The following is a 15,196-nucleotide window of genomic DNA, read 5'->3' as shown; positions in this document are numbered from 1 at the left end:
TTTCAGTGATATTTCAGTTCATTTTTTGGAAAATGGGTGGCAGAGCCAATTATAACCCTGAGGGCCGGGCAGAAATTTGCAGTGCCGGGAAGTGCCGCCCGGCGCCGCCCGCCGCGGCTAGAACCCTGGTTGTAACAAAGTACATGTACTAGTACGTAGTGAACAGTGTACCGTAAGTACATGTACACTGTACATGTGACAGTCATGAGGACATTGTACAAATGTGCATGCATGCCCTTCAGCCTCACGTTACTGGCAACACGGACCCTCTGGGCTGGCAATTTGCCAATGACGTGCGCCAACCTTGTCCATGTGGGTGTTTGGCCATGCAACAATCCTCAAGTTTGCATTATAACCACTCAGTCCCAACTGAGTAATGGTTCCTACTTCCCCCAAAATTACAAGTCCCTCAGCATAATTCCAAGAACGAATCTAAATAAATGCACAACTGAGGACCAAAATATGAGTCACCTGTTCTGACGTGTGTCTAAGAAATTACATGTACATGTACATGTAATCATGTACATGATCAAAGACAGTATTTTGGGCAGTTTTTCCATTTTTTCATTAAATGCTTTTAAATTTGTCACAGGTATTATTTATAACATTTCCGAAAGAAATATTACTATTTAATTATTTATGTGAACTCGTGGTTCTCAATCATTGGAATGATCAGCTCTGTCTACATGTAGGAACCTGTCATTATGTCCAAGTCCATGAACACTACATGCACAATAACAATCTATACCAAACACCACTTCATACTTAATGAATATGCAAATAGCCTGCACGTGTAATGACCAACAACAGACAACGTGAATGTGTACAAACTGGCCGAGTGTCGAAATGCCATGAAAAGCAAAATTTCCTCGGATGCTCCAGAGGGCAGACAGGATTCGAGTCGTACAGTGCACACTGCGCACTCAACATTATCTGGGTTTTCCCCATCAGCCTTAAAATGCTCCTGCAGCACAGGACCTGGTCTACAATGCACCACTACAATATGCACAGTGCATGTACATGTACATGTGTTACTGTACATGAAGGCTTCGCACAGGGTGAATAGTACAGCAACTGTGTCTTTAGAATTCAAATTAGATTTAGTATGCTCAAGTGAATCTAACCCCTACCCATGCTGAACTCAACAAGGTTATGCAGGATTTCAATGGTCCCTAGAGGGTTAGGGTTTTAAAGAACTCAGGTGTACCAGATTTTATTCAAATTTAACTCGCAAAAAGGCTTATTGCTTGGCATTCTTTTGTTAAGAGGTTTGACTTTTCTGTTCGATGTACAGTCACTTCAGTAAGTCATAAAAAGACACACTGATCCTGTTGTCGATTCAGGAAAGGGGAAAATGCAGAAGTCACTGACACAGACATGAAACACATCGTGATAAAACTGGCCTCCACAAGTGACTAGTGTGATCTGTGAATGCTGTGTACATTACTATAGCAATTTCACAATTTGTATAAGGAGCCAGAGTACGGTAACTGTTTTTTTTTAAAGGGTTCTTGTCTAGTGTAGTACAGTGCAATTTGCAGACCCAAAATATGTACATGTAGAAGCCACAACTGGGGTGACACGGCGCACGTGGACAGGTGGTGGGGGGTTACAATGCCTCTTTGACCAATAGGACGCCGCGCTTTGCCAAATACATGCACGCTTCAAGCTAGTAAAAGGAATGCGTGTGTGGGTGTTGTGCCACCGCAGTTATCACATCTTCTCGTATTAGTCTCCAGTGCGTATGAGGGTGCAAACTGCCATACCCTTTTAACAAAGTAAAAAAAAAAAAGGTCCTTTCCTTCACTTGTCCCTTACTGCCCTCACAGGGTGCTGGGAAGGGCAAAAGCATGATGCAATTTTTATCAAGTGCTGACTGCACTGAGTCCATTCACAATGCTTTGCACAGTCAAATCTGTGGGGAATTTCCTTCATGGAATTTGGTGGGAAGCATAAACTGCTGCCCTCCCCAGCACCCTGTATTGTAAGACCATTAGGAAAACGCGAAGGTTATTTTCATGGAAAGTGTGGACCCAGTGTTCAATACCTTCCGGCCCACTAACCCAAAATGGGAGAAAAGTTGCACCCGAATAATTACACAAGTAGCCTGGAACAGTTCCAAGAAAGCAGGACACTATCAATCGGGCAACCTAGACATGAGTTACAAATTCGGACCATGTCATGTGCGGCGTGCCTCAATGCAATGCCCATAATGTAAGGTATGTGTCGCAATCTACACCGAGCCTGTCCATATCCAAACAGAGAGAGCAAAATACCAGGAAGTCACTTTGTTTTTCTATGTTTTCTTGAGAACTGTCTTTCCAATCTGTAGAGACATGTTTGGTTTGGTTTCAGAAGCCACAGTGACTGCTGATGAATCATTTAATATCGTCAAATTTCTGTGTTTGGTGACTCAGACTGTCATCGGGTTATTTACAAAAACAATTAACCGACAGTTCAGATCAAAACTGAATGCAGAATTTATTCCCAAATTGGCAAATAGTGTAAACACTCCAACATGTACCATACCAGTGCGAAATCAGCACCAAACTGGTAGCCGTGACAACAATCATTTGTTTGGAGCATATTTCCCTCATCATTTACAGTAAGTCAGGAACAGATTTCTGATCATGAGGTTTATTAAGAAAAGGACAGCAGCTCCCGAAGCAGTATGTAACAAGGACATCAAACAAAAAAGACACAGGGTTTTTTTTCAAAAGGAAACTGGTGCGACCTGTTAACAGTAGGGTGGGCCTACATGCAGTAAACAGCCATCTGATGAAGAACTTTGTGGCCAGGAACAAGCTTGCGCCACTTGTTTTAAGATTTTTTTTGTTAAATCGACATACCGGCAAGTCCACCTTAATGTAAGTTTTATTTGATCAGAATAAACATGAACATACATGTATGGGGTGTGTCTCCATCCACCTAATGCTCCATGCATTTAACCTGACTACCTTGGTATTAAGTTGGACCACAGAGCTTTAAAAAGGAGCAGCTCCATGATTGGACAGAACAGAAGGACTTTATACAACAAAAAACGATTCCCTTTAGGTTGGCCGAAGAACACGCACCGCATACAGTATCAGAAATGTACACATTGGTACATGTACACCAATTGACTAGGGCACCAGAAGCAACAACTGACTACAAGTAGAGCTCTGTAGGTGCAGGTCTAGTTAAGGTCAGAAATACAAAAGAAATACAAAAGCTACAATGAAAATGCAGCTTGTGCCGGTGCACAAGATCAACGACGTCACCTCTACAGTACAGGGTACCAACTACAATGTACACGTACATGCTCAAAACTGTGCATCGGTGTGCCACTACGTGGGTCACCAGCTTGCCACTGTACACGTGTGCCAACCCAATTGGTCACGCAACAGCTTCAGGACCCACTCGGCACAAACTAAGTAACACCCACCCACTCACCCCCCCCCCAAATAAACAAGCCCCTTGGCACAATTCCAAGACTGGGACTCCAAAATGAGTCACCAGATCCAACACACCTGGTACCACTCCATGTACAATTTACAGGAAATAAAAAGTTCTACAAATTCAACCTTTCTCCTGACAAAACAACCAAGACACCAGTGTAAGCCCGTGACTCCTTTGTCTTCGTTCATTTCCTGACTCTGACGCAAATGCAAATATTCTGACATTCCCCCCCCAGTCACATAATGGTCAAAATGCTAGCACCTGGCCCAGGCGAGAGGCCAAAATGCATTCCAGTTTTGGCAACCCATCTATCCTAACACGGGGTCCCAAGCAGGCAACTTTACAGAACTGTAAGGAGGGATCACTATTGCGCAAGAGTGAAAAAGTTTTGCTCTTGGGTCCCCATGTAGGCAAGCTCCACCAAGCCATTTTATTGTATTCCAAAAACCAATTTAACAGAAGCTCCATGATGGTTCAAACTTCAACGCCAATTTTGATTGGGCCAGTCAGTCAGTTGTTCAATAGTTTGTGAATTTGTTCATTGGTTTATCTTTTGTTCCCTTTGTTTGTTTGCTTGTTTGTTTTGGATGTGAACCAAGGTGACTTTAAACTTTAAAACATTTTCCAATCCTAACAGGAAGAGCACAGTATCACTATCAGGAAGTCACTTTATTTTTTTCTCAAGAACTCCTGCTCCAATCTGTTGCGACATGCTTGGTTTGGTTTCAGGGGCCACAGTGAATGCTGATGAATCATTTAAAATCCTCAAATTTCTGTGTCTGGTGACTCACACTGTCATTAGGTTATTTACAAAAAAAATAAGATACATGTAGACTTCAGATAACTATGCTAGTGGTGATTTCAAAAAAAGGCAAAGATACATGTCTGGATGTACATTTACCAGTACAACCTGGCTGACGTGAAGATAGTTCCAATTATTCATTTCGGTGTTTTTCTGTCACGTTATTCAAGTGGTTAATTAATTTCAGAAGAGAATATCCCCAAAGAGGATCCCCAAAACAATTCATAACAAGGACACAAAACAAGAAACATCCTTTTTTTTCACACGAAACTTGCGCAATCTGTGAACACACTGTACAATGAAGTGGGCCTACATGCAGTACTTGTCTGATGCCGTAGAGCCAGGGGTAATCCATGGAACAAGCGCTGACCAACTTCAGGACCACATCTGCATGTCACCCGCTCACCCCAACTGAGTAAAAGCCACCCTCCCTAAACATAAGCGAGCCCTTGGCACAATTCCAACATTCAGTTTATGAGTTGTCGATCCGGTATACATGTGCCCAACAGCATCATGTACACGCGCATACATGTACTAGAAACTCCTTGAATTACAGATAAAATAGTTAAACCATTCTCCAAACAACCAACCAAGACACCAGTAGGGCTGAGTCAATTCAACTACATGTACACTGTAATTCACTTTTCGAATACTTGACCTTCAATTTGATCAATTATCCGAATATTCGGTTGCACTGACTGGCAGATTGTTGATAAACAAACCATAACTGTAATTCAAAAACAGTAGCAATAAAACACAGAATTGTACATTATGATCAATATAATAGCTTCTCACATCTAGGGCTATCTCCAGCCACAATTTAGCAAATTTTAAGAGATGAACAAGACTTCTTGCCCTGTTGAAAATTTCTATTCCTTTCAAATTGTTTAAAGAAAAATCTACTTCTTAAATCATTGTACGATTTCTTATTTCTTGTAAGATTTCATTTGAATCTGCTTGAAAAAAGCCTCCATAGTGCAATTTTTATCATTTAAACAAAAGAAAACTTAATTTTCAGTTCTTTTTCATGAATTTTGCATTTGAATATTCAAATTCGAAAAATAAATTTCAAATATGGAACAATCGCTCAAATATTTGGTTATTCGAATATTCGGCACAGCCCTAGACACCAGCTCATGCACGTCACTCCTTTGTCTTCTGTTTCCAGATTTTGATGCAAACTTATGCAAATATTCTGGCGCTTCCCGAGTCACATTAAGGTCAAAAACCCCATTTCAAGATTCATACTAAATAGACACCCATCATCATCATCTAGAAAGTCTTCCAAAGTTTTTTCAAACTGTCAAGTGACTGTGTAGCATTGTGGGCATGTTATATCCTAATTTCCTCAAGAATATAAAACCGGCAGGATTCCTTTGGAATCACTACCTGCTACCAGTCCCTACAACATGTACATGCAGAGGACATCTGCAAGACGTCTGGCAACTTGGTGAGTTCCATTTACGATGAATTGTTGAAAGGGTCCGTTAGCAAGAGTACACTGTCCACCCATAAATGACGAGGCCTATCACGTAAACCAGGGAGCAATAAAATACAAACTAACGCCATGGGCAGTAAAGCAAGATCAAATTCATGCGTGTCACATCATGCGTCCATTTTGCAGTTCAGTCTGAAAAGTCGATGCTGAAACATCAAGATACAAACCTAAAAAAAGACATAAGGCAAACCCTTGTTTTTTATTCTCTGTATCTGTCAGGTGGCAAAATTAGCACGACTATATGGGCTGGGGAAACAATGGTGTCAAGTGATGTTCTGAATTTCTGGTACGGACATTACCCTAGTACTACGCGGTACTTTTCCTTGTAGTGGTTTATCATTAGCCATCAGAAGGTGATATGCTCTAAAAAATCAAATTCAGCAGTGAAAATATGAAAACATTTTTAATACGCCTACTTAAACACATTAAAAAACATTTGAACAGTCTTAGCTTACAAAGAGTTCCATACACGGACGTACGCCAGCAGTAATTATTCCCTACAGTGAACATGGTAACATGTCAGCTGTCAGAAAGCAAAAACATGTCCAGAAAAGTTCAATTTTAGAGGGTCCGAGTCGTTTCCTTACAAAACAGAATTTTTCAGAGTTAGTAAGCCAGTACTATACATATACAGTCAGATGGTCAGCAGGCATGGATGGTGGGGTTTGTGTACATACAGGATGTCACGCAGCGTTCGCATTATTATAGAACTCTTTCTCATGCCTGATATGCAACTCTTTCCTTTCAAAAAAATATCGTTCCAACGGTACTTAAATTGTTGATGAATTCTTGCAAAACCTGGAAAATGCCGGACTACCTACCCGCAAACCATACATGTACATGGACGCCGCCACACTCGCTGACAATGACAACAGAAACGCGGTACCAGTGTCAGATATGCAAAAGCATGAAGAAGTAATAACCTAGCCTGGCCAACCTTGGGCTAACGTCGTCTTTTTTAACGCAAAAAGCACGCACGTTAAAAGTATCTACTTGTTCTACGTTATTTACAGTACATCACAGACAGCACTCTTTTTGATAAAAAGCGAGTGATAATAGGGTTCCAAACAATTTGAACACAAGTGACTCACCCCAACAACCCGTCCGATTCGCGCGGAAACTCCTCTCAGCTCTGAATATTAATGCTGCGCGGCCGGCCGGCCGGCCGGCGCTAGATCCAGCACGGTGCTTTGTTTTTTACAGCATTATATAGTCAGTTGTTAAGTTGGACCATACAGTCCATGGTTGGACTTTTGTTTTTAAAAACGCATCTGTCTAAGGTAACATCTAAACTGTTGTGTAAGACAGTATCAGGACATTTGTTACTAACCGAATCAAGTTCAATACGCTAAATCGGGCCTAGCCTAAATAGTTTCTGTGACTATACTCGGTTGTAGAAAGAAACGTACGATACTGGAAAGTCCCTCTGACGTAATTCAAAGACCGATACATGCCGCACGCATGCCGTGCTGCGCTTACCGGCAACTTTACACATTATCAAACCTTGAAAACGTTTTAAGCACAGCCAGTGCAAATGTTTTACACTTCCATACATACTACACCACGATTTCTTAACTTCGTGGATCCCAATCAAATGACATGAGATAGGCCCTACATCTTTTAAAAATGACCCTACTCAAAAGTCGACCCGCCCCCATCGAATTAATGGTGACCAATAAAAATTGAACCTCGATCCACAAGTGGCATTTTTTTCTAACTAAAATTACGCGCGCAAATGTAACGCTCGGAGCCGGGAACGAGGAAAACACGTGTACATCGAACGATATTAGATGTCAAAGATCAAAGTAACAAGCTTGAAGAGGGAGGCGGGGGCGAATTTCTTGTCGTATTTTCGCCAGGACCCGGATCCGGATATAGGCCCTACTCGTGTGTGGATCCGTGTTAAATGGTTAAATAATCTGTTATTCGCACTGTACCGAGCAAGATAGGCTCCGAGTTTCAACCCAACCACGTTTTACTCAGTTATTTTATTGGTCTTGAAGGATTGGACACGGACAAGTAAGGTAGGTCTCAGCTGTAATATAACAGCTAAAGTAATGATATTCGGAGTCGTAAGTTTTGACATAGGCTACTCTTTTGTTCGTGACTTGTGTACAAACATGACAAATGTCATGTCACTGGTCATAGGGCTAGATGAACAGATGAAGTGTCACATTTTAGATGAATTGTGTCAAGTGCGAGACACATTGACTTGGATAATGTAAAGACATTTCCCACAGACATTGGTCAACCCATGGAGGAGCCCTCCTCCATGGTCAACCCAACTGCAGTACTACAGTTGGGACTGTCCCAAAGTAGTTAGGACTTATGCTATATAGTAGACATGCTCTGTAAAATGCTATTTTGAGTGGGAATTGTAAAACCATCTGACCACGTTCAAAACAGGTGTTTTTTTTATTTTAAAATAATGTTTGTGTTTGCACCTTTATCTTTGGTAAGAGAAATCTTCCGAACCAGAATTTACAGAAATTAAGATATTTCATTTTTACAGCAACCATCTGTTTGAACTAGAAAAGTAGGCCCAGGCCTACTTAGTGCATTACATTAGGCTAAGCAAAGATCAAAGAAAAAAAATTCATCCTTGACCATAACAACTGTTTTTTCTTTTATTTGTGTTCGTCTGTCCCATTGGTATTACTTCTTCACTGTTTTTCTAGTTCTAAGCCTTATCACTAACACTGCTTGAGTGATTGTGCCCTATTTCCCCACAAATGGCACAATGCGTTTTTACCATTGCGCAAAATCACCAATGCGATATTAACAATAAGGCATATGTGAGATTTTTAAGAGCTCTGAAGAGGGGAAATATTTCATTTTTTCACCATCTTACATTTACTTATTTCCAAATATATGAGAGGAAAATTTTACAGCCAATCCTTGCCACAAGCTTAAACTGTACTTGGATTCAAAATCACCAAGGACCGATTTATGTACAACTGAACCAATCAGTGTTGTGTTGTGTGTGTGGTTCGGCACTTACGCAGGTTCCTTCTCAGGGCTTAAAACACCCCGGGTTATTCACTAAATAGCTGGTGCATCGCAGCAAGCAACTCGCCATGGACAAGTGGGTGTGCCGACGGAGGGGACAGCAGCAGACGGGAGACAGCAGCTGTCGCTTGTTCTTCTTCCCCTGGGGAGGCGGGGGAACGGGGCTGTACAACAGCTGGGCCAAGTTCTTCCCGGAGAGCATAGAGGGTGAGCCTGTCGCAGCGAAATTTGGGATCTGCCAGAACAAGGCAATATCTCCAAGTTTGGGTGACTTGGAGACCACTAAACCTAGGGGACATTCCAAGATTCGTTGATTTCAGATCTTCCAGAATGAGGTGACAAGTTTTTTGCAAGTTCAGATATGCTGAATCCAAGAGAATCTCAAAATTTGTACACCGTTGATGCCCGACTTACTTTTCTCTGTGCAACAGCGTGGGTACTGGCTCAGAATATTGATTGGGGTGTGTACGGTTTGGCTGAGGTAAAAGTTGGACATGAAATATGTTAACAAATCAAACAGCCAAACCTTGCTTGTTCTTATTCTAGATTGGGTCTGCCCATCTTGTCAAGGCTAAGAATACAGCATGTACACTAGGAACCAGACGATCTGTGTTCCTGCTGTTCAGGCAGCATCCTCATTACTAAACTCTGGCCAGAAGTGAGACACAAATCTAAGGGAAATATCCACAGCCACTACATGTAGCTTCCATAGACACATACATGTATGCAATCGTCATCCACAGCCAAGTAATGTGGACACAGCCTATGGCCGCCCCAAACTTGGTAAGCCCTCACACAGCACCCCATCTCTCTTGAGCCCCAAAAACTAAGACGGTCTCCGCACTGAACAAACAAAAATCAATACTTCCTGTGTCCTTTTTGCCTATCTTTACAGTGAATGTCGTCTGCTTGCCGGGCCGCGAATTCCGCTTCAAGGAAACTCCCTACACCAATTTGGACGTGTTGATTGCCGACCTGTGCAAGGATTTCCTCCCAAGCCTGCAAGAGAAACCGTTTGCATTCTTTGGACACAGGTACGGAGGAGACAATGAAAGAATTACACCTTAAATATTCCTTGATGTCTTATCATGATATTCCATCTAAGGGACATCATTAACACACTAAAAAACATGCTTCATGGTGCTCATGGTAATATGCATATCTCTATTACTCTCAGCTTTCTGTGGCTTCATCGATTGAAATTGAATATCTGGAGGCAATACCCGAATTTGTCATTTTGCTCCAAATATGCAACAGTCTCATTTTAAAAAATAGCTCAATTTAGAAATCACGACAAGCAACTTTCAGTGCTGTACACTTGGTTTGTTTGCATTGGAATAAAATGTCCGTCTGCAAAGCTATTTTTAATTTCATTTTTGGATTTTACGTGAACAGTTTGGGTGCTATTATATCCTTCGAGTTGGCGTGCTACCTTAAAACTCACCACAACATTGAGCCGGCATGCTTGTTCCTGTCTGGGGCGACGGGACCTTACGTATGTACCCATTGGCCTTTCTGTAGTTTTGCAAACACACAAAGAGTAGATAGGATCAAGGATGGGATCCTTCTTCAGAGTTGTCTGTTGGTTGGGAAAGAGAGCATGTAAAAATTATCAAACTATAAGGAAGGCTTCCTTCAAAAATAGTTTCTGGAACAAATAAAAGAACACGTGAGCAGAGCCCAGTTAGTAGGGTTCTCCCAGTAATTAACAGAAACCAAGACGCTCTCTGTGCCATTCTAAATTTACAAAACTAATTGATAAATTACCAAAAACGATGCAAAGCTAAAAGTTCACAACTGCAAAACGCAATCAAAAAGTAGGTGTGCACTCTCTAGCAGTGACCGTGCAAGCAACATTCACAAAAGTGTCACAAAACATCTTACACCGTCAGTCCAAAGTCCGCCAAGAGATGGTCTCCGACAAGCCCGTGGACCAACTCACGGAGGAGGAGTTCCTCCAGAAGCTGGAGAAACTGGGCGGGACGCCAAAAGACGTCCTGGCGCAGCCCAACCTGCTCAAGCTCTTCATCCCTTGCATCAAGGCTGACCTTATGATGCTGCAACACTACGGGTAAGTGAGCCATGGTAAGCCTCAATTCGTGGAGGTTCTGACGGCAGTGATGGGCTTGACGGTACATACATCAGTCCACACGGAATAAAACAGTGCCAACACCTTCCCGGGTCCCGTGCACTCCACGACCTTGCGGCTGGCCGACAGAATAGTCTCTGTAGTTTGACCACAATAGCATGATGACCATTCTGTGAAAGGACATTGACCTTTCTGTGGAGGCAGGTGTACGAGATGTACTTACCGTGGTCTCGCCAGGCCTTCAAAAATCTGGCAAATGTAGAAGCATACAACTTACCTTCCTGTCTACCAGATCACACTTTCTGAAAGTGAAGCCTCGTTCCATATCAATTTGGTGTGAAAGACATGTACCGTTTCAAACATTGAGATCAGAAAGGACTGAGCTTTGAACGACAGAGGATAGATGTACAATTTGCTAAACTGTCATTGACTTCAGAATCTCTTTTGTTTCATCCTGTTATAGGAAAGAGGCCCCAGCTGTGCCCATCATCAGCTGTCCCGTCAACTTTTTTGAAGGTGCCGAGGACACCAGCAGAGATCACGACATAGAGAGTGAGTTACCAGCAGCTAACCTGTCACGTACACAGAACTGACACAGAACTAAGAGTTCAAACTGGGAAATCATTTTCGGCACTGTGGCATTTTGCAGGAACAAGCATCCAAAATGTGTTAACGTAAAAGGAGACACGGCTCACATTAGGCAGCCTTCAGAATTATTTGTTTGATTTATCTTTGTCCAATAGCATGTTTTGAACAATTCAGACAGGACAAGAGTGAGATTTCAATAATACGGTCTGCTGTTTTGATGTCACAAGTCTCGTTTTTCCGACAAGTAGCTGCTATAACTATGGCTGGCCATCAGGACAAAATTAAAACTACCATTCCCAAAGTGTTACGCTAAAAGAAATCTGACGCAGCTATCAGAACACCAGATAATGATACATGAACCATAAAATACCACCAAAAATACAACTCTGATTAAAATCAATGGGACAGATGTCCGTTTTGAACGAGTTTGAGATAAAATCCAAAACCAACCAAAAGGTGATATTTCTGCCAAGTTGGCCGCCTGCACAAGTTAGCCAAATGAGAGTGGTCTATTGGACAGAGTTTGAGAAAGAGTTACACAACTTTGTTGAACATCAGAAAGAGGATATTTGGACGGAGAGAAACTTCCATATTTTGAATTTGGTACTCTGAAAATATCCCTTGCTAACAAAAGAAATATTGATTTTTGAATTTTTTTTTTCACTTCCCACCACAGGTTGGAAGACGGTCAGCTCTGGTCCATTTAATATTCAGTATCTGCCCGGGGGACACTTTTATCTCCAGCAGCGAGACAACGCAGGCAAGATGATCAAATCTATGGCCGAGGCCCTCACGCCTTCGTAAATACACACCCACCAACACTCGGCATACAAGCAGGGTAGCGAGCCAGGGGTCTACTCCTTCCCAGTCGGTTTGTGTTTTTGGCCAACACAGGCTTGGACACTACGACCAGCAAAAAAATAACTCACTAAAGGTTACAAAATCTCTTGCAGCTATCATAAACTCCAAATACACCTGGTGATGACCACTGCCAAATGATAATGTAAGACTCTTTAAATGTAATGGTGAAAATGATACACTTTCCAGTGAAATCGGTCACCAACCATGGGCGGTGCCTGTATATCTGCGATCTCCGGCCAGCTGTAGGAATAACAGCCACTGCTATAGCAGTCTATTGGACAGTCTTAATTTTAACGCTTTGATTTCAGTTGCATTCCTGTAAAAATGCCCTCCATTTTTTTTTTACATTCGTGTGAGACAGACACTCGTTTTTCATCTATCTACATGTACACGTATGGGATATTCCACCTTTCATTTCGGAGTAAAAAACACCAGATGTTAGGAATATGATTTCAAAGGAGTATATTTTAGCAACTCTCTTCAAAAAGGGTGCAACCTTGCACCAATATCTCTGCACATCTTTCCTAGTATACTTTCTGGTTTTCTGCATCATAGCGTAGATTGAACTTTTTGTTAAATAAGCTTACACAATATTTAGTGAACTTAATGTACTACAAAATGAAATAAAACAACTCTTTTTTTTTTTCGAAATTCTTTTTTTTTAAATAAATGGGAAATTTATTTTTTTTATTATAGCACTTATTCATTTTTTGGTTTAAGAATAAGTTAACAATTATATTACAAAAGTTGTAAGAAAAGTACAAAATATATTTTTTAAAACATTGATACTGTTGAAATTGGATGCAAAACTTTGCTACAGTCCTTGGAATATATTTCATAAATGTACAGAACAGTACTCATCCAGTTCACAGTTAATGAATTGTCTTACTCGGGCGTTTTTGGCAGGTTGAGCAAACCTTACCAGCAGAGTAAATTTATGGACGTCGTGTTGACAGATAAGACATCTCCCTGATTCTAGCACTGAAACCTGACTGCCATAATTTTAACAGCCGTCTGATTGACTCTCTGGATTACATAATTTACGTATGTTCGATGATTATAAGTGACACTTTTTTCAAAATTCTATTTGAAATTGGTCCATCTATTATAAAAAAATTTAAAACTCCTTATTAAAATGTCAATTTTTGTCCCAATCATGAAATGGTGTTGCCGGTGTTTTAATGTTGCTCATTTTTGGGGTAGCACCATGCAAAGTATGAGTATGTGTGGTTCTGAAAAGTACCAGGAGTATGCTGAAGAGATGCTGATGATGAAGATGTCTTCCTGAGCACTCAGTCCGAAACCTTGAGTATACTCCCCGTTCTTATCAGAACCACACATACTCATTAGAGATGTATTCCTTCGCATGGTGCTACCACAAGCCTTTCCACCTGTTGCTGTCTTTCACCGTGAACAGCCTGAAATTCTATCCAAGTTCGCTGGGGTCGAGGGGAACCAATAAACTTCTGTTCCGGTATCAACATTAGCCCGACTCACTCCAACTTATCTTGATACTTTATACGTTCATGGATTTAGAGTTCATTGTTTTTAGATGCTTAGCTCAAATTGATTTGTTTTGCACTGAAACTTAAGCCAGCAAGTTTAAGCTTAAGCAGTTTTGTCCTGTGTATTTCTCCGAAAGGCAAGAAAACTTTAGAAAAAACGTACAATATAAAAACCCCATAAATGATAACAGAGACAAGAAAGTCTGAAGTCACATTAATTTGAAATACATGAACACATCAAATACTTTCCTATACAAAGACTCCCTGTTCTCCTACCCAATGATTGTTTACTCTCTAATCAAAACAAACACAGATGGTAAAACCACATTTCAGAACTCAATCCACGCATGTAAATATTTCTGGGTTTAAGGTTGGTTGGGGCTCACTGTCAGAGTGACCCAGCAAGAATGGAATTGGACTCACTCTAGGAAGGTCTGTCGGACTCCCCGGTTGACAGGATAGTGGTAGGTCACGTCGCGGCCGTACGCCATCCACATCAGGCAGGCAAACAGGGTGGAGTACATGATCACATCCCTGCAGAGATCAAGGGGCAAAAGGCGGACGTTAATCTATCGGCACACACATATTGCACTGCTTGCTGGAGTGTTATGGTTTCTATCTAGAAAATGCTCCAAGCGTGCTCTACAAAAATGGTTTATTCACTTGCTTACAGTTTATAAGTTCTTTCTCTTGTAATTGTTAAATAGCATAATTTTGTAGCTTCGATTTCAGTTACATTTCTGTAAAATCCCCCCCCCTTTTTGTAAACATTGCATAGGTTTGCTACTCAGTTTTGATCAACCTATGGGATATTCCATCTTTCATTTCTCTGAGTAAATGACACCCGATGTTATGAATATGATATCAGATGAGTGCATGTCAGCAGCAATTCTCTTTGAAGAGGGTGTATCCTTGCACCAAAAAGCCATCTGCGAGTAACTTTGTACAAAATCTGGTACACTGTGCTATATTATTTCACATTAACATAACAATTCGAATTCCCCAGAATAAAGACACTGTTGCTATACCTCGTGTTTTGGGGCTAGCATTTGCTTAGTTACATAAGAGATGCCTGACATCAATACACTGTTTTCAATGGACTTAAAGGGCAAAAGGAACCAGTCTATTCCAGAGATGGTGGTCGCTATGCAAAAGCTTGCCCCGAATCACGAGGTACAGTGTTTTAGTCTGAGGAATTCGAATTATGTTTATGTGAAATAAGATAGCACAGTGTACTAGATTTGGTTCAAAGGCTACTCGAAATGGCTTCTTTCTCTGCATTTCATTCTTGAAATGCTTTCTAGTTACTTCATCCAAGAGCAGAGTACACCTTTTGATAATTAGGCTTATGCACTATTAAGTGAACTTAGTTTGCTTCAAATTTAAATAAAAGTCAACCCCTTTTT

General features: G+C 41.2%; 2 protein-coding genes across 3 annotated transcripts in view; one reads left to right on the top strand and one right to left on the bottom strand.

Annotated features, from left to right (window-relative positions):
- The window catches only part of LOC110982598 (uncharacterized), a 36,818-nt gene extending 29,756 nt beyond the window's left edge, over positions 1-7,062 (bottom strand). The window contains exon 1 of one of the 2 annotated variants that reach the window (XM_087148327.1): positions 6,830-7,062. The gene's annotated coding sequence lies outside the window, so the exon portion shown is untranslated. Of the gene's footprint in view, positions 1-6,559; positions 6,753-6,829 lie in introns of those variants that run through there. The other variant, XM_087148331.1, reaches the window with a different exon arrangement.
- Positions 7,063-7,531: 469 nt separating this feature from the next.
- On the top strand, positions 7,532-12,946 carry olah (oleoyl-ACP hydrolase). Its single transcript, XM_022231418.2, has 7 exons — positions 7,532-7,762; positions 8,744-8,954; positions 9,643-9,781; positions 10,143-10,242; positions 10,640-10,818; positions 11,300-11,388; positions 12,101-12,946. Exons 2-7 carry the CDS (start codon positions 8,816-8,818, stop codon positions 12,226-12,228), a joined length of 774 nt encoding a protein of 257 aa, XP_022087110.1. The 5' UTR covers positions 7,532-7,762; positions 8,744-8,815; the 3' UTR covers positions 12,229-12,946.
- The last annotated feature ends 2,250 nt before the right edge of the window (positions 12,947-15,196 follow it).

This window comes from Acanthaster planci, linkage group LG17 (genome assembly GCF_054643075.1).
Source record: "Acanthaster planci isolate LZ-2023a linkage group LG17, COTS_SCS, whole genome shotgun sequence".
In the NCBI taxonomy this organism is placed as follows: Eukaryota; Metazoa; Echinodermata; class Asteroidea; order Valvatida; family Acanthasteridae; genus Acanthaster; species Acanthaster planci.
Note: the sequence above shows the minus strand (reverse complement) of the source record. Positions and strands in the feature narration are given on the sequence as shown.

Bases quoted from the DNA above. Each gene is read 5' to 3' on its own strand.
- olah (XM_022231418.2), top strand. From the start codon at position 8,816: ATGGACAAGTGGGTGTGCCGACGGAGGGGACAGCAGCAGACGGGAGAC. The intron at 8,955-9,642 runs GTGAGCCTGTCG...CTATCTTTACAG, and splicing joins CTTCCCGGAGAGCATAGAGG to TGAATGTCGTCTGCTTGCCG. The intron at 9,782-10,142 runs GTACGGAGGAGA...TTACGTGAACAG, and splicing joins TTTGCATTCTTTGGACACAG to TTTGGGTGCTATTATATCCT.